Genomic DNA, 19,650 nt, shown 5'->3' with positions numbered 1-19,650 from the left:
CAGATGCTCATCAGTGGAGATCATGTGTCCACGGATCGAGAACACGACGCTAAAAGTGCGGCAAATTGTCACGTCACAAATTACTTCAGATTTAGAGAAGAGATTTGAATAATCCAATGTTCCTCATGAATATGCAGATGAGGCCGGATCTGAGACGCTCTAATCCTGTTACTGCGGCTGGGGCGCACACACACACACACACACACACACACTCAGATCCCATCTGAATGACGTCACACACACTCTCACACACACTCAGATCCCATCTGAATGACGTCACACACATCGACAATAGTCACAACCTCATGAATATGTAAATAAATAGAGTATGGATAGAGGTGACATCACCTCCTCCAAACATGCAGACTGTCTGTGATTGCTCTCTCTCACACACACACACACACACACACACACACACACACACACACACACAGAACAGGATCTGGCTGTTTGCTCAGAGATCTTCTTTCCCCAGTCCAGCAGTGTGCTGACCCCTGACCCCTGACCTGTAATCATGTCCTGGATGCTTCTCAGGATCTGCATGATCAGGTCTGCCTCAGTACGCAGGAATCATCACTGCATCATCAGACTGAACGTCCTACACTCCTTCCTGGAAGAAGAGATATTTGACATCTCTGATTTGAGGAAGGCAGTGGAGTAGAAAGAGAGGAGCGATGACATCAGATCAGGAACATCGGGAGTAAAGACGGCGTAATCCGAGCCGTCGGAGCACTTCGTCCCGGAGCGAAGATCGCAACTCATCATCATCATCATCCTCATCATCATCCATCTCTGCAGACGCGCTCAGAAACTGGAGATCCTGCAATCCTGCTTCCAGTCCAAATATCTAACAATTCCTAAATCAAGAAGCATTTACTACATGAGTGAAATAACACAGTTCTGTCTTGTTTCCTGATAAAAAAAAAGAATAAAATTGCTTAAAACTCACAGTTTTGTTTTTTATCAGGAAACAAGACAGAATTTCTTGTGTTATTTATTTTACTCATCTAGTAAATGCATCGAGATTAGAATTGTTAGATATTTGAACTGGAAACCGTAGTGTAGTTTCCTCTTACGACACATTGGTTGCAATATTTGCTCATTTTTAAGTTTCTGCTAAATGACTAAATTCTGCTCAAATGAAAAAACTTTTGCCACACTGGAACAACGCACAATACAGATCAATTACAACTGTCCTGCCTCAACACATGGAAGTTATAACAACAATAATGTGTACAAAAATTTAAATTCATACTATATACATATTTACATTCACACTATATGCAAAACAGACGTAATCCCATTTAAAATCTATTTTTCTAGCACTACATGCAAATATAACACTGTTTAATGTTATTTTAGTATCATTAATATACACAGATTTTTTTCTGTTTTAATTTTACATTTTGTTGTGTTTTGTCATTTTTTTTTAAGCAATTGTCGTTAAAAGATGGAGATCTCGATTAAAACACCCACGTGATCTTATTCCTAAATGTGTGTCTATAAAACCTTTGACAAAATCCCACCGGAACACACAGATCTGCGTTAGTGCTTCACAAACACACAATATCGATCATTTCTGTATTACATATTCACATTATCACAGAGTGAAGGAAAGAAAAGAGTGTCAGTACGTCTGTCATTTAATAGAAAGACTTTTATGTATCTGATCAGAACAGCAATCATCATCCGAGGGAGTTATGATATACTGTATAGCGGAGTACGCCATATATGTTCTTTTAAACTGCAACACTACAGTATGACTCGGGTTAATGGGTTCGCGGAGATCATCGCCCCCTAGCGGCGAAACAGTTATGACAGACTCGTTTACTGAAACCACGTGACTTTACTGCTCCGATTCACTGATTCGAAACAAATGATTCGCGTAACTTTGTCCAGTGTCAACATAAGAGAAATATATATTCACAATCATAGATATATCTATGTTCACAATAGCCTCAATCACTATACTGTTAAGGATTACAATACAGTTAGAACAAAGCTGTGTAGAAAGATTCAGGTCGCTAGTACGTTTCCTCGACGATTACGAACACACAAAACACAGACCCAGTCACTTAAGTCATACAGAGCATCACAAACAACACCAGCTAGTATAGCTACTGTACACCCGTCCACAAAACAACACAAAAATAGATCTGGTTTGCAGAGAAAGCGGCTTACCTGCTCCAGAAAGATGTGGAGACTCGCGGGCTTCTTGAGTTTGAAAAGTGCGGCCGTTATCTGAGAGAAGTTCTCTCGCGCCAGTTTTTTTTTATAATTATTTTTTTAATGTACATTGAAACATAACTTTGTTAAATGTTCGTGCTGTTTTCTAATATTTTATGACTCAAAACTAAAAATAATAAACGTACACGAACTCACCAATGCACGAGTTGTTGTTGTTTTTCACCCAGGCACGAAATGTACAAGACGCTAGAACACGCTGTCAATCAAGCCTTATCCAAAAACACATTTTATTTATTATAGGATTTAAGAAGTTGTAATCATAGTTACTCGTAATTTAATTAGAATCAATGAAACAAAAATACTTTAATAAATATAATATTTGCCTATTTATCACAGTCAGTGGGCGGGGATTTTTATACCAAATGTCATAGGCTTGCAATGAAGCTAAAAATATACAAAGTAAACAACTACATCATTATGTTGATATCCTATATTTTTACAATAAAACGACAAACATGTCTTCTATATAATCGAGCTGCGTCGAACACATTTGTACATTTTTCCTTGAACCAATTGTGCGAGTTGTTGAGAGTGTGTCGAGAGAGATGTTGTGTGTCGAGACTCATCAGTCTCTCTCTCACACACACACACACACACACACTCTCTGGTGTCGTTGAGGTCGTGTCGAGAGATGTTGTGCGTCGAGACTCATCAGTCTCTCTCTCTCACACACACACACACACACACACACTCTGGTGCCGTTGAGGTCGTGTCGAGAGATGTTGTGTGTCGACACGCATCAGTCTCTCTCTCGGTCCCATTCTGTCTCGTTCTCTCTCCATTTTTCCCAGTTCTGTTCATCAACACTCGCTCTGTCAGTCGTAGATCAACGTTTCTGAGAGCGACGATATTATGGATGCGGAGTGATCTGGAGTCTCGGGAATAAAGCTTCTCTCTGATAGAGTGATTGAGCTCTCCAACAAACACTGGCATGAGAGAGACGCTGTGTTCAGAACGGAAAACATTCTCTCTTAAATAAGCCGATCCAACAATAGCCTGCATTATCCCACACTACGAGTCCTCACTACAGCTGTGCTATACAGCGCAAACGCAGTCCGTCATTCATAACGCTGTGAGGAAGAGCAAAAACTCTCAGCATGAGGAAGCCAGTCCTCTTAGCTTTTCACTGAACAGGCTTCACACACACACACACACACACACACACACAATAGCGCTGATGAGGTTGAGTAGATTGGCCAGATGTCCTCCATGTTGTCGAGTGAGCGGCACAGCTTCTGTGTCAGTCGCACTGAACTTCCTTCTGATGAATCTGAATGTAGTGTTTACATAAACACTGAACATGTGATCGGGTTGATGTGTGTGTTTACACAACATGACATCATGACTTTTGCGTAAACATATATGCCACTTTCGAGTCAGGTGGCGTGTTATCTCCACGCATTTTGTGCTATCCGCGTGTATCCGCGTGTATGCGTGTATGTCTACGCCATAAACGTCTGCGGTCATTCCGCGTGTCCGTACACGCCGTCAAATCTCCAGTCATAAATGCCATCAACCCCAGTGACGGTTAGGTTTAGGGACGGGGTTGAGGTAAGTCATATATTTATATAGCGTTAAGTCAACGGCGTTCATAAACACGCTGAAAGGCGATTATGCATCTTGATAGCACGCCAAAAATGGAAATACGAATTGGCGTGTCATACACACGCTACTTCATGAGATCAGTCTGGTTTACATGTCACAAGCTTCAAATCAGAATATATTTTTGACATGCGCACACAAATATACATTTTCTGTGCATAATAACTATTCTCCTACACTGGTTCTTCTATTGCTCGGTGTGTGAGTGAGAGAGAGAGAGAGAGAGAGAGAGAGAGTGTGTGTGTGTGTGTGTATGTGTGAGTGAGTGAGAGTGTGTATGTGTGAGTGAGAGAGTGAGTGTGTGTATGTGTGAGTGAGTGAGAGAGTGTGTGTGTGTATGTGTGAGTGAGTGAGAGAGTGTGTGTGTGTATGTGTGAGTGAGTGAGAGAGTGTGTGTGTGTATGTGTGAGTGAGTGAGAGAGTGTGTGTGTATGTGTGAGTGAGTGAGAGTGTGTGTGTGTATGTGTGAGTGAGTGACAGAGTGTGTGTGTGTATGTGTGAGTGAGTGTGTGTGTGTATGTGTGAGTGAGAGAGTGAGTGTGTGTATGTGTGAGTGAGAGAGTGAGTGTGTGTATGTGTGAGTGAGTGAGTGAGAGAGTGTGTGTATGTGTGAGTGAGTGAGAGTGTGTGTGTGTGTATGTGTGAGTGAGTGAGAGAGTGTGTGTGTGTATGTGTGAGTGAGTGAGAGAGAGGTTTGTTTTCATGCCCTGTAATTTGGACCCTTGAGAATTATTTTCAAAATCCTCCTAATGCCTGAATTTGGCTCTGAATCAGCCAATCAGGACGAGTCTAGCCATGAATCAGCCAATCAGGATGAGCCTCGCTCTGAATCAGCCAATCAGGATGAGCTTAGTCATGAATCAGCCAATCAGGATGAGCCTCGCTCTGAATCAGCCAATCAGGATGAGCTTAGTCATGAATCAGCCAATCAGGACGAGTCTAGCCATGAATCAGCCAATCAGGATGAGCCTGGCCATGAATCAGCCAATCAGGACGAGCCTAGCCATGAATCAGCCAATCAGGATGAGCCTCGCTCTGAATCAGCCAATCAGGATGAGCCTAGTCATGAATCAGCCAATCAGGATGAGCCTGGCCATGAATCAGCCAATCAGGACGAGCCTAGCCATGAATCAGCCAATCAGGATGAGCCTCGCTCTGAATCAGCCAATCAGGATGAGCCTAGTCATGAATCAGCCAATCAGGATGAGCCTCGCTCTGAATCAGCCAATCAGGATGAGCCTAGTCATGAATCAGCCAATCAGGACGAGCCTAGCCATGAATCAGCCAATGGCGTTGTTCATCAGACTGAGCTCGTCCCTCGTCCGGCGCCTGTGAACTCGCTCTAGTTTCAGAAATCTGATTTCTTCCTTTCTTTATTATGTATTATTGCCCTGACAGATAACATGTATGAAGGCGTATAAGGGTCCGGTGACTTTCAGAAGCTCTCACATTTCAGGAGGCCAGTGATGTTCAGCGTAATTAAGACAGGCGCTCTTTACACGATCATAGTGTAGAGTATAAATAGAGCTAGATTCTATTTGGGCTGAGTTCAGAACGCAGCGAGTGCAAACAGATGCTCGATCCTTCCGCAAGGAAAACTAGTCCCTGACCGTGAACAGTAACAACGCATGAAAGCTCAAATATAAACACCAACCGCAGTGATACATAAAGGCGTTGTGTTTAATCATCAATACAGCACAGCTATTGACCAATCACAATCAAGGATTGGAACTCACCGTTTTATAAACTTCATTAATTCTCCAAATGTTCAGTTTAATTCCCTCTGGAACACGGCCGGGTTTACAATCTCTAACATCCAAATGTTTAGAGACTAACATGACTGAACGTGTCTCTAACGCTGTGGCGTCCTGCACTAACCGTGTGTGTGTGTGTGTGTGTGTGTGTGTGAGACGAATGCCAGCTTGACTTCATGTTCGCTGAAGTTTATTGGTTCCACTTTTTGAATGTTAAAATCCCCAGAGCAACTCATTGATATTCTGCGTATGCTGTGCTGAATGATAAAGCGTCTGTTTTCTTACGCCATGCAAAAATTATTAATTGGGAAAATATAGTATTTGTGTGTGTGTTTGATTTGTTGTGTGGCTTTTTTGTCAAGTTTGAAGAGCCGAAGGCTTGTCGTTCATTAATATTCACCAACACTGCTCTTTGATGCATATTTAGAGTCACATTTATCCTCTGTGTGTGTGCTTTCTGATTATTAATCCATATTTAATCATTTCGTCTGATTCTGCTCACCCAGATCTGGATGACGGATGTGTAGCGCTCTGAAACTCTGGTTCTGTGAATCCTGACGGATAACATGCGACTGGGTTTGATCTCCACATCCCGCTCTCGTTCTCTCTCAGATCTGTCAGGAACGGTGAAGGAAGAGCATGAAATGTTTAATAGTGTAAGTGTGTGTCTGTCGGAGCGCCAGTGAAGCTCAGAGAGAATGTCTGAACCCGGGATTGTTTCCCGCAGTTCAAAGCTTTGGGAGGATGGGAAGGTTTCCGTTACTCCTCAGTCCTGATGATGAGGATAAACGCGTCTTTCTCCGGTGATGCTCATTACAAAAGAGGCTACAATTACATTAAAATTAGGAAGTACCAAATAAAGCAGCGGCCACGCCCCCAATTTTTAGGAATTTGAAGCATGTGTTTCTCAAAAATGGTTCAAAAACACACACGCACACACACACATAATGCAAATGCCAGACAAAAATGGTGAACTGAAAACAAAGCAAAAGCAGGTCCACACACTGACATTCGAGCACCAGTCGGCCTGTAACGTTTTTATGAACTCGAAATGCACTTCCACTTCCTCTTCCACTTGCACTTCAGCAACTTCCACTTCTTCGTTCCTCTCTCCTTCATTCCACTCTTCTTTGGGTTGGAAAAAGGGGTTGAGAAGAATTCTTCATCTTATTGTCTCCTGGAAATGATCCGCTTCTTCTTCACTTTCACTTCCTCTTGCATTTCAGCGACTTCCTCTTCCACAGCAACTTCCTCTTCCACTTCCTCTTCCTCCTCATCCACTTCCTCTTCCACTTCAGCAACTTCCACTTCTTCTTCCACTTCTTCACTTCCACTTCCTCTTGCATTTCAGCGACTTCCTCTTCCACAGTGACTTCCTCTTCCACTTCCTCTTCCACTTCCTCCTCATCCACTTTCTCTTCCACTTCAGCAACTTCCACTTCTTCACTTCCACTTCCTCTTGCATTTCAGCGACTTCCTCTTCCACAGAGACTTCCTCTTCCACTTCCTCTTCAGCAACTTCCACTTCTTCTTCCACTTCTTCACTTCCACTTCCTCTTCCACTTCAGCAACTTCCACTTCTTCACTTCCACTTCCTCTTTAGCAACTTCCACTTCTTCTTCCACTTCTTCACTTCCTCTTTAGCAACTTCCACTTCTTCTTCCACTTCTTCACTTCCTCTTCCACTTCAGCAACTTCCACTTCTTCTTCCACTACTTCACTTCCTCTTCCTCTTTAGCAACTTCCACTTCTTCTTCCACTTCTTCACTTCCTCTTCCACTTCAGCAACTTCCACTTCTTCTTCCACTACTTCACTTCCTCTTCCACTTGCACTTCAGCAACTTCTTCTTCTTCACTTCGTTCATCACTTCTTTCCACTCTTCTTCGTTCCTCTCTCTCCTTCATCTCTCTTTGAAACACTGCAGGGTTGGAAAAAGAGGTTCAGAGAAGAATTCTTCATCTTTATTGTCTCCTGGAAAGGATCCGCTGGTCCCTCGTGAGATTTAATCTGTTTGAAACTTCCGCACACTGATGTTCTTCTTTTCACACACAACAGAGGATTGATGGGCTTTGATCTTTCTGTTAATCAGCTCAGCGTTCAAGAGGAAGATTTGACACACACCTGAGACTCTCACACACACACACACACACACACACCTGGGATCGCATGTTTTCTGAGAGACGGTTCACGAATCCCGCGTGTCGGAGAGAAGAACGATGCTCAACATCTCTGAAAAACTTCCAGCTGTAAATCAACCCTGCGCATTTATTTCAAATTTATTTCCACTTTCTACTCCATAAAGAATCCTGAAAAATAAAATGTTTCACATAAATATGGGCTGTGTTCAACACTGATAATAATCATAACTGTGTGTTGATCATCAGATCCTCATATTAGAGTGATTCTGAAGGATCATGTGACACTGAATGAAGACTGGAGTGTGTGTGTGTGTGTGTGTGTGTGTGTGTGTTTCTCAGCTCTTCTGATGACAGCGAGCGCTAATGGAAGACGGCCAAGCAAAGAAAGAGCGCCTGGGGAACATAACCAGGAGTGAAGCATTGTGGGAAGGATGAAGTATGAACAGTGTTGGGAACTCTTCCGCACGGGTCACGATGAGCCAAAGAAGAGTTTCAGTGCATGAACTGCCATTCAAATATGCAAAGCAAAGGTCATTCCCATATTTTCTTTGTCATCACCGTCAGATTTACGGCACACACACAATCCACGAGCTGTGAATCTTAATGCGGCTGAGGAACAGTCCTTTAAATCAGCACTCGGGCATCGGCAGCGTATAATGTGATTCGGATTTCAGCCCTATTGAAGCGCGTTCCCAGCTTTATGTGTCGACGTCTGTGCCATTTCTCCCAGCATGTCATAGACGGATGCGATTAGCAAACTTGAAAATGCAAAAAGAAATATCCCCTGAAACCAAATGCATTCAGAATCCTATTAAAAATGGAATGATGTGTGTGAGCGGACTATAAATGTGGACCCCGTATCTCGCCTCCAACACTTGCACAGCGTTCCACAAAACCCCTTTCAGCTCCTCGGATTCAGAACATGGCCGGACTCGGGGAACGCTCTCTCTGCATCCCGTCCTGGACCGTTCGCAGTGAGGGTTAGATCTGAAGCCCTGCAGACTGGATTAGATTAAAGATGAATACATTACAGTTACGATTGGAGAGATGTGTGATAAGAGATATCAACGTATGCAAATCATATTTTTGCATATGGGAAAGTGCATGTTTTGATCACTTTAAAAAGCCTGCAGTGTGATGAATTAATTTATATAAAGCACAGTCTCTCAATTAACGAGGCCATGAAAACTGAACACATAATTAATAATACAATCTGAAAATGCTGTTCACATGTCGGTCAAAAACATCCAATTGACTTTAAGTTGGCTTGAGAAAGCTGGACCAAGAAGTTTAAAGTAGTTTACCGTTTGATGGATAGATTAGCTAGAAAGAACAAATAGTTAGAAAGAGGAGGAGGATTTCTCTCAATCGCTGATTCATCTGTTCTGAATCAGCGATTGAGAGAAAGAGCTCAAAATGCATGAACACATCAGTTTTAGATAATAAGAATTTGAATATATATATTCTCAATGCAAGTCAATGTTGGCACGGGAGAGCTCCGTCTGTGGAGTTGGTCCGATCTCAGGACACTGTTTAGAAACGAGCCGATGGATCAATACACCAATGACAGAGAGCATCTTATACCTCTGAGATCCAAGACGAGAAGCATGTTCTTTATCCACGGATCTGCATATTTGAGTGATCTGACACTTGATGTTTGTGGAGATTGGGATTGTATATATCATGGAATAAAAAAGAGCATCTGTCATGCTGTTGTGACTTTGGAACTATGCCTGAAATAAAACTAACTAAAGGTATTATCAGTGCATGAATTATGGCGCATTCTTTGGTCTCATGAATAATTGTAACCCCACTTATAATAAATTATGATAATTATTGTTTCACATTCACAGCTTTGAAATAGTCTTCAAATATTATCCGGTTTAACTTCGATCCGTTACTTATGATAAGATGTAATGCATTATAATATACATTATTAATACCATATAATGCATTAGAAAACTGTACATTTATTTAATAAGTCCTGTCATTTTTACGATCATAGCAATATATTAAAATAGCATTTCTCTCCACATGAATAATTCATCGATATGAGCGGGTTATGATTGGGTCGGTCGCACTGCAGGTCCATTTACACGCTTTACATTTACAGTTGTATTGAATGAAATCAGTGTCAAAATGATGGAAAACAGGCAGAAACGTCAGCCTTATTCTCACACAATTCTATTCTGGATATTCGGAGGTCAAATTAACACTCCGAAACTACAGCATCGATGATGAGCTTTAACATCAGACCTGTAAAGCTGCAGACTCCTCCATCATCACAGGCTAACACACACACCCTTAGGGAACATTGAGAGTCTAGCAACATTTTAAGGTTATATATGCTCCATGTACGCTACTTTATGTAAATTTACATTATTTGCATTTATTTATAATACTTTCTGCATGTCATAATAAGGACAGTCAAACAGAAGCAATTCCAGCAGGCAAACGATGAAAATGCAGGAGAAAAGAAAATAAGGTCTTTCTCTCTTTCTCTTTGTCCTGTCTCCTCTCTCTCTCTCTCTCTCTCTCTCGCTCAGCCCGTTCCCTCTGTGCGAAGGTGCGTTGATCATTCGTGTGAACTGTAAATGTCACTGGTGTGTGTGTGCGTGTGTGTCGCGGGAGGCGTTTCAAGACTCTCAGACGCGCAGGTGGAGATGATGGAGAGGAGGGAGAAAGAGAGAGAGAGAGTGTGTGTGTGTGTGTGAGAGAGAGAGAGAGTCTCTCTCTGTGTGTGTGTGTGTGTGTGTGTGTGTGTGAGAGAGAGAGAGAGAGAGTGTGTGTGTGTGAGAGAGAGTGTGTGTGTGTGAGAGAGAGTGTGTGTGTGTGTGTGAGAGAGAGAGAGAGACAGAGAGAGAGAGAGAGAGTCGCGGGAGAGAAAGTGACTCGCGCTTCAGACTGTCAGACTCGCAGGTGATGCTGGTGGTGATGGAGCTCGCGCGGATCCTCGGAGTTACGGCGCTTCTGCTTTGGGTCTCGGCGCCGGTGTGTGTGTGTGAGGAGCGGACCGTGCGGTTTCAGATCCGCGAGGAGCTTCTGCCGCCGACCCTCATCGGGACTCTCTCCGGCAACGCGAGCCGGAGCCCCGGGGTCCGCTTCAAGCTGATGAGCCCGTCCACTGGCTCCTTCCTCCGGTTCCGGGAGAGCGACGGGCGGCTGACGCTCGAGGAGCGCATCGATCGCGAGCGCGTCTGCAAGCGCAACCCGCGCTGCGTCATCGCGTTTGATGTCGCGTTCGTGTCCGCCGCGCAGTTCGAGCTGTTTCACGTTGAGGTGGAAGTGCTGGACGTGAACGACAACTCTCCAGTGTTCCCGCGCGCGGAGTGCACGGTGGAGATCTCCGAGAGCGCGCCGCTGGGAACGCGCGTCGCGTTGGACGCCGCCGAGGACGCGGATGTGGGATCGAACTCAATCCAACGCTACGACCTGAGTGAAAACACGCACTTCACCGTTGAAGTCATAACGCGCGTTGATGGAGTTAAATATGCAGAGCTTGTGCTCGTCAAACCGCTGGATCGAGAATCCCGCGCTTTTTACGCGCTTAAACTCGTCGCGGCAGACGGCGGGAATCCTCAGAGAACTGGCGCGACTAACGTAACCGTCAAAGTGAAGGATTCAAACGACAACAGCCCGCGGTTTGAGCTCAGCCGCTACACCGTGGATGTACCAGAGGACACCGTTCCCGAATCCCTACTTCTAAATCTCAACGCGGAAGACCCGGATGAGGGTCTAAACGGACAAGTTGTGTATGAATTTGGCAAACAAGTCCCAACAAAGATCAGAAAGCTGTTTAAACTGGATTATAACACTGGATATTTAACTTTACAAAGCCCTGTGGACTACGAAGATGAAACGGTGTATGAAATCGACGTGCAAGCAAGTGATTTAGGGAACAATCCGGTTCCGTCAGTGTGTAAAATCATCATTAACATCCGAGATGTGAACGATAACCCTCCGGACATCATCCTCACGTCCATCGCGACGGTTACCGACGGGGTCGCGCGCATCAGTGAAGCCACAGGTCCAGATATTCTAGTGGCTCTGATTAGCATTAAAGACCGGGACAGCGGCGTGAACGCGCAGGTCAGCTGTTCTCTGAACGGTGGACACGGGAACTTTCGGCTCAAGCGCGCGTATGAGGGAAGCTATACGATCGTCACGATGGCACCTTTGGATCGGGAACAGATTGCGGAGTATAATCTAACCGTAGTGGCGGAGGACTTTGGCGTTCCGCCGCTACGCACCGTTACTCATTACATTATACGGCTTACGGATGTCAACGATAATGCGCCGGTATTCAGTGCTAAGATATACGAAGGTTTCATTGAGGAGAATCAACTTCCAGGAACGTACATCACAACGATTCTGGCCAGCGATCAGGATTCCGGGTTGAACGGGGAAATAACCTACGAGCTTCTCGATGCGGACACGAATACCGTTTCCCGGTTCGCCATCATGAATCAAGCGGGAAACGTGTATGCGCTGCAAAGCTTCAATCACGAGGTGACGCAGAGGCTGGATCTGCGTGTGCACGCGAGCGACAGAGGATGGCCGCAGCTACACAACAACGCCGTTCTCGTAATCAATATAGTTGATCAGAACGACAACGCGCCGGTTATAACGCAGCCACCGCTTCTCAATAACGGATCCGCGGAGATCGCGCTGCCCAGAGACGCGCCGGTCGGGTACATCGTGACCCGAATCACTGCTAAAGACCCAGACGCCGGTCTGAACGCAGAACTCACTTATAAACTTTACGACGGAGGGGATGTCGGTTTCGCGATTGATCCGAATACTGGAGAAATATATATAAATCGCAAAATCGCTTACGATGAGTTCGACATGTGGAGAGTCGTAGTGACGGTTAACGATAACGGTCACCCGGCGCAGACCTCGACGGCCACCGTTCACTTCACCCTAACCGAGTCCACGCCCGCCAACGGGAACTTCTACGAGGAGCGGGAGGATGGTGGACCGGATCAGTGGACGCTGGTTCTGATCTCGGGCCTCACGAGCTCCTCGCTGCTGTTTCTGGCAGTTTTGTCATATCTACTGTGTAAAAGTCGCAAAAACGTTCAGAAGCGATGCGCGGATCTCCCGCACTCGGTGGATGTTCCATACGCGACTGACACCAACACCGTCTCTATCATCTCCAACCGGACCCCGAGTGTGTTCGACACACACACTCACACACACGTGCTTCACTCCGGCTCTCCGGAGAAACTCCACAACAGTGTTCAGGTGACCGGGGAAGTGTTCACCGACACCACACACACCTTCAAGAGCTCCTACAGGAGCGTGGTGGGGGACATAGATGTAAGTGTGTGTTTGTGGGAGAGAGAGAGAGAGAGAGCGTGTCTAATGTGCATCTAATGTACACTATCAGTCAAAAGTAATGAGTGATAGTGTCTGATCATTTCTACTCTAGAATTCTATAATAGAACTGCTTAAGGCTAGCCTGACTAACGTTTGACGTTTTATTCTCAATGATACGTGGAAACCACATGTTCATTTTCTCGTATTTGAGGCGTGGTTTATGAATGCCCAGAGCCGTATTATTGGCTGCTACGAATGTCTATCAAATGCGCCTGTGCTCCCTCCCCGTTCTGTGATTGGTTCCCTATTTCAGGGGAAAATTTGGTTCATGGTATCCAGACTGCCTAGCAGCGCAAATAAAATCCTGGCAAGGCAGAATGGGGAAACCCAGGCTAGCTAAGGCTGATTTATGCTTCTACGTCGGACCTACGGCGGAGCCTCTACGCTATAGACTATACGTTGTCTTCGTTGGCGCTCAATTGCAGAGGGAGCCTGTGAAACCCAAGGGAGGGGTTCTAGCAGACCAATCACAGCGCTTGCAGTATGCGTAGAATTGACGCGTTGTTACAATTTTGGAGAGGTACGCCGAAGGGTACGCGTGCTACACACAGCCTACGGCGTAGCTACGGCGTGAGTTCAACGCAGAAGTATAAATTGGGCTTAACTTTAAACTCTGTTTTTCTCGCAAGTTTACATCTTACAATTTTGACATTTTTACCAGAATTCTGTTTATATCTTGTAATTTCTGGGGAAAAAGTCCAAATTGTGAGATATAAACTCGGTATTCCAGGATAAAAAGTCTTAAGCTGTCTTTTTTATTGCAAGTAAAAAGGCTAATGGGATGCGAACATAAAGTGAGAGAGACCCGTCGGAGACTTGCGTGTGATGCCTGAGCAGATGTAGAGTACCGACGCTGAACACTGCATGAAGAGCTCAGTGTGAACGCATAAACCGTTAGTATAGAAGCAGAACCCTGTGGTTGTTCCTCCGGCTCTCGATGATGATCCGCTGCCCCGTGTGTCCGCAGGGATACTCCACTCTCCCGGGATACGGCAGGGACGGCGCTCGGCCAATCACAGTGTGGAAGGGAAATTCCATGATGACCATTGCCGTCAGAGATCCTCAGATCAGCGGGAAAGACAGCGGGAAAGGAGACAGTGACGTCAATGACAGCGATTCTGACATCAGTGAAGGACTCAAGAAGGACTACACCTCGTATAAAGGTGACACACACTCACACACATGCAAATATACAGTATTTACAGTTAAACCACAATTTATTCACACACCTTCATCATTTCTCACATCATCAGTTTATTGGCTATAGTTATGAAATATGAGCAGAACTCAGTGGATATTTGACTGGTTTTGTCCGTCCTTCTGTTGGACTCTCACACATGAATTATGTTGAATATCTGTCAGCTGTTAAATTGAACTACACACAATTAGATAATACCAGTTTAGCTCAACCAGTGACCAAGCAATGCTTCATGTTGTTCAGTGTGTGTGTAAAAAGAGCATTAGCGATTACAGAAAACACACTTCAGCTCAAAGTGGAGGAGTCGTTATTGTTTATTAATGTCACTGTAGTCACTGTATGAAGAGTTATTGTGTATAATATGTCACAGTTTACTTTATTTTGCTCTCCTCACTCACAGAAATGAACTATAGACACACTAGTGGAAACATATCAAAAGTTATATCTGGTGTGTGAGCGATCTGTGGTTTGCCTGTACGAGTTGATGAGGTGTCGTATGGATTCGTCAGGCTAACGATGAGTCAGCTTGCAGTGACACAGAGACGCTCAGTTAATGAGATGCTGATTGGATTGGTTCACGTCAAGGTCAGTTTGTTCCTAGAGCAACCTTGTTATCCGCGGGGAAACAGAGTGTGAGCGTCACACTGGCACTGGTACAGCTGAAGAGTGTGTGCACGCGGAGAGTCAGGACTCTGATGGCACTGGTGTATGGAAGCTTATTTCGGCCCCTAAATAAAAACCAAACGTCCTCTTTTGCCCGGACATGTCCACTTTTTTACGTACGGTCCGGGGCGTCCAGGGGGGTTTATGAATTCATGAAATTGTCCGGTTTTTGATATTTTTCCCTGAATTCTAAGTTTTCATCTCGCAATTTAGTTTTTTTTCCTGAATTATAAGTTTACATCTCACAATTTTGATATTTTTCCCTGAATTCTAAGTTTACATCTCACAATTTAGTTTTTTTTTCCTGAAGTCTAAGTTTACATGTCGCAATTTTGATATTTTTCCCTGAATTCTATGTTTACATCTCTCAATTTAGGTTTTTTTCCCTGAATTCTAAGTTTACATCTCACAATTTTGATATTTTTCCCTGAATTCTAAATTTACATCTCACAATTTTGATATTTTTTTACTGAATTCTAAGTTTACATCTCACAATTTTGATATTTTTCCCTGAATTCTAAGTTTACATCTCACAATTTTGATATTTTTTCCTGAATTCTAAGTTTACATCTCGCAATTTTTATATTCTTCCCTGAATTCTAAGTTTACATCTCACAATTTTTATATTTTGTCCCGAATTCTAAGTTTACATCTCACAATTTTGATTTTTTTTCCTGAATTCTAAGTTTACATCTCACAATTTTGATATTTTTCCATGAATTCTAAGTTTACATCTCACAATTTTGATATTTTTTCCTGAATTCTAAGTTTACATCTCACAATTTTGATATTTTTTCCTGAATTCTAAGTTTACATCTCACAATTCTGATATTTTTTCCTGAATTCTAAGTTTACATCTCAAAATTTTTATATTTTTTCCTGAATTCTAAGTTTACATCTCACAATTTTGATATTTTTCCATGAATTCTAAGTTTACATCTCACAATTTTGATATTTTTTCCTGAATTCTAAGTTTACATCTCACAATTTTGATATTTTTTCCTGAATTCTAAGTTTACATCTCACAATTCTGATATTTTTTCCTGAATTCTAAGGTTACATCTCACAATTTTGATATTTTTTCCTGAATTCTAAGTTTACATCTCACAATTTTGATATTTTTTCCTGAATTCTAAGTTTACATCTCACAATTCTGATATTTTTTCCTGAATTCTAAGTTTACATCTCACAATTCTGATATTTTTTCTTGAATTCTAAGTTTACATCTCACAATTTTGATATTTTTTCCTGAATTCTAAGTTTACATCTCACAATTTTGATATTTTTTCCTGAATTCTAAGTTTACATCTCACAATTTTGATATTCTTCCCTGAATTCTAAGTTTACATCTTGCAATTCTGATATTTTTTCCTGAATTCTAAGTTTACATCTCGCAATTCTGATATTTTTTCCTGAATTCTAAGTTTACATCTCGCAATTTTGATATTTTTCCCTGAATTCTAAGTTTACATCTCGCAATTTTGATATTTTTCCCTGAATTCTAAGTTTACATCTCGCAATTTTGATATTTTTCCCTGAATTCTATGTTTACATCTCTCAATTTAGGTTTTTTTCCCTGAATTCTTAGTTTACATCTCACAATTTTGATATTTTTCCCTGAATTCTAAATTTACATCTCACAATTTTGATATTTTTTTTTACTGAATTCTAAGTTTACATCTCACAATTTTGATATTTTTCCCTGAATTCTAAGTTTACATCTCACAATTTTGATATTTTTTCCTGAATTCTAAGTTTACATCTCGCAATTTTTATATTCTTCCCTGAATTCTAAGTTTACATCTCACAATTTTGATATTTTGTCCTGAATTCTAAGTTTACATCTCACAATTCTGATATTTTTTCCTGAATTCTAAGTTTACATCTCACAATTTTGATATTTTTTCCTGAATTCTAAGTTTACATCTAACAATTTAGATTTTTTTTCCTGAATCTAAGTTTACATCTCGCAATTTTGATATTCTTCCCTGAATTCTAAGTTTACATCTCGCAATTTTGATATTTTTCCCTGAATTCTAAGTTTACATCTCACAATTCTGATATTTTTTCCTGAATTCTAAGTTTACATCTCACAATTCTGATATTTTTTCCTGAATTCTAAGTTTACATCTCACAATTCTGATATTTTTTCCTGAATTCTAAGTTTACATCTCACAATTTTGATATTTTTTCCTGAATTCTAAGTTTACATCTAACAATTTAGATTTTCTTTCCTGAATTCTAAGTTTACATCTCGCAATTTTGATATTCTTCCCTGAATTCTAAGTTTACATCTCGCAATTTTGATATTTTTCCCTGAATTCTAAGTTTACATCTCACAATTTTGATATTTTTTCCTGAATTCTAAGTTTACATCTCGCAATTTTGATATTTTTTCTTGAATTCTAAGTTTACATCTCGCAATTTTGATATTTTTTCCTGAATTCTAAGTTTACATCTCGCAATTTTGATATTTTTTCATGAATTCTAAGTTTACATCTCACAATTTTGATATTTTTTCCTGAATTCTAAGTTTACATCTCACAATTTTGATATTTTTTCCTGAATTCTAAGTTTACATCTCGCAATTTTGATATTTTTTCTTGAATTCTAAGTTTACATCTCGCAATTTTGATATTTTTTCCTGAATTCTAAGTTTACATCTCGCAATTTTGATATTTTTTCATGAATTCTAAGTTTACATCTCACAATTTTGATATTTTTTCCTGAATTCTAAGTTTACATCTCACAATTTTGATATTTTTTCCTGAATTCTAAGTTTACATCTCACAATTTTAATATTTTTTCCTGAATTCTAAGTTTACATCTCACAATTTTGATATTTTTTCCTGAATTCTAAGTTTACATCTCACAATTTTGATATTTTTTCCTGGATTCTAAGTTTACATCTCACAATTTTGATATTCTTCCCTTGCATCATTGATTCTGTTATTCTCCCGTTGATCTGTGTAAAGCTTGACTAGAAGTGTAGTAATCAGTGCCGAACGCTGTTTTCCCAGGTCTGTGGGCCTGTACCAGTGAATGCAGGATCCTGGGCCACTCGGACCGGTGCTGGAGCCCGTCGGCCAGCAGAACCAGCGGGAACATGAGGCACCTCTCGACCTTCACGAGGACCAGGACCTCGGACACACACACCCCCAGAGGCTCGGACACACACACGCCCAGGAGCTCCGACACACACACGCCCAGAGGCTCGGACACACACACGCCCAAGAGCGTGGCCTCACACAGCCTCACAGGAGACCAGCAGAGTCAGTGCGATTACATACACATCTGCTCTCCACAGTCTCAGAGACAGAGACGAGACGCTGAGGACACACACCTGTTCACACACTCCACCAAACCCATCACACACACAGATTCACAGTCTCAGAGGAGACGAGACACTGAGGACACACACACACACTCCACCAAACCCATCAACACACACAGTCCCGCCAGATTCACAGACTCAGCCTGAGGCAGAACCTCATCCTCGTGACAAAAAGTCCAAATGTTGAGATATAAACTCAGAATTACAGGATAAAAAAAAGTCAAATTTGCTGTACATACTTTATCTTTGACTGCATTGGTGTTTTGTACATACAAAATATATATATTTTTAACAATATTACCTGTTTTGTCTCATGCATGTTTTGGATGATTATAATGTGATTGTGTTCGTCACTTTGGTCGCACTGTAGCACATGAAATGTGATTTTTTTTAAAGCTGCAAATGTTAGTACTTTTATAACATTTACTTAAAAAACATGATGAATAAAATAAGTTATGATCAAATCAACAGTGTTGTGTATCCTTGATGAAACCAGTGAAAAGTATTTATGATCTTATAAACCTTTTGAAAATCTATGACAATACAGTTTTGTCATAGATTTTCAAATGGCATTATGTTAAAAAAGCTGAAGTTTGCCAGATAAAGCGAAAGTCTCGTTCCTCCTTCGCCGGATGAATGTCCAGAAAGAGCAGAAATCCAGACAAAGCTCAAATATAAGAGTTCTCATTTGTGTCATGCTTTCATCATTCCCATTTACGCCATTTCTGATTATTGATGTGATGTGATATAATACTTTATTATCAGACAAGTCTGAATTTTTCTTGCAAGACTGTATCTATGTTTACAACAATCAACATCCAATAAACATCCACTTAATCCACATGAAACTCGCAAAGAAATCGCACACATCATTCTTCTAACATGCAAATAGTCGTGATGGGAATGACTTCTGATGCATAAATGAGATCATATCTAACCCTAGTAAAACTGAGGAATATTATTTGACTTTGCCGAGTTGAAATAAAAAATGTCCTTTCAAAAGCCTCCCGTGATTTTACAGCGAAATCGAGTTAAACGGATGGAAATAAAGACGCTGCCGCGTAACCACGAGAACGTTTGTACCGTGGACTATTTGTTCTTCTTGATGTGCTGCAAATTGTTCTGTGTTTTGGGTTTAATTTGCATGCATATAGTCATAAGGGGAATTCTGCAGCACTGCTATACATGTTTAATATTCTGCATTAATACGTTTACTATATTTCTATCATGCACACTGGTCATGGGAATGAATGAATGAGATCAGATCTAACTAAAGCTGAAGCACATTACTTAACTTTGTTGAAAGCATCTCCAGTAGATCTAGTAAAGTG

At 41.8% G+C, this 19,650-nt stretch overlaps 1 protein-coding gene across 2 annotated transcripts; it reads left to right on the top strand.

The window, feature by feature from the left end:
- Window positions 1–10,499: 10,499 nt before the first annotated feature.
- pcdh8.2 (protocadherin 8, tandem duplication 2) lies at window positions 10,500–18,723 on the top strand. Of its 2 annotated transcripts, none has more exons than XM_089133526.1 (3): window positions 10,500–12,989; window positions 14,092–14,287; window positions 18,006–18,723. In XM_089133526.1, the coding sequence occupies exons 1-3, from the start codon at window positions 10,665–10,667 to the stop codon at window positions 18,464–18,466; spliced, it is 2,982 nt and encodes a 993-aa protein (XP_088989652.1). In that variant the 5' UTR covers window positions 10,500–10,664; the 3' UTR covers window positions 18,467–18,723. The 2 variants fall into 2 exon arrangements, with proteins under 2 accessions (XP_088989652.1, XP_088989651.1); XM_089133525.1 differs by having other exon boundaries at window positions 10,500–13,064.
- Window positions 18,724–19,650: the final 927 nt, after the last annotated feature.

Source organism: Pimephales promelas, chromosome 7, assembly GCF_988280905.1.
Source record: "Pimephales promelas chromosome 7, fPimPro1.hap1.1, whole genome shotgun sequence".
In the NCBI taxonomy this organism is placed as follows: Eukaryota; Metazoa; Chordata; class Actinopteri; order Cypriniformes; family Leuciscidae; genus Pimephales; species Pimephales promelas.
This window is presented reverse-complemented; position numbering and strand designations above follow the sequence as displayed.

Bases quoted from the DNA above. Each gene is read 5' to 3' on its own strand.
- pcdh8.2 (XM_089133525.1), top strand. From the start codon at position 10,665: ATGCTGGTGGTGATGGAGCTCGCGCGGATCCTCGGAGTTACGGCGCTT. The intron at 13,065-14,091 runs GTAAGTGTGTGT...GTGTGTCCGCAG, and splicing joins GCGTGGTGGGGGACATAGAT to GGATACTCCACTCTCCCGGG. The intron at 14,288-18,005 runs GTGACACACACT...CTGTTTTCCCAG, and splicing joins GGACTACACCTCGTATAAAG to GTCTGTGGGCCTGTACCAGT.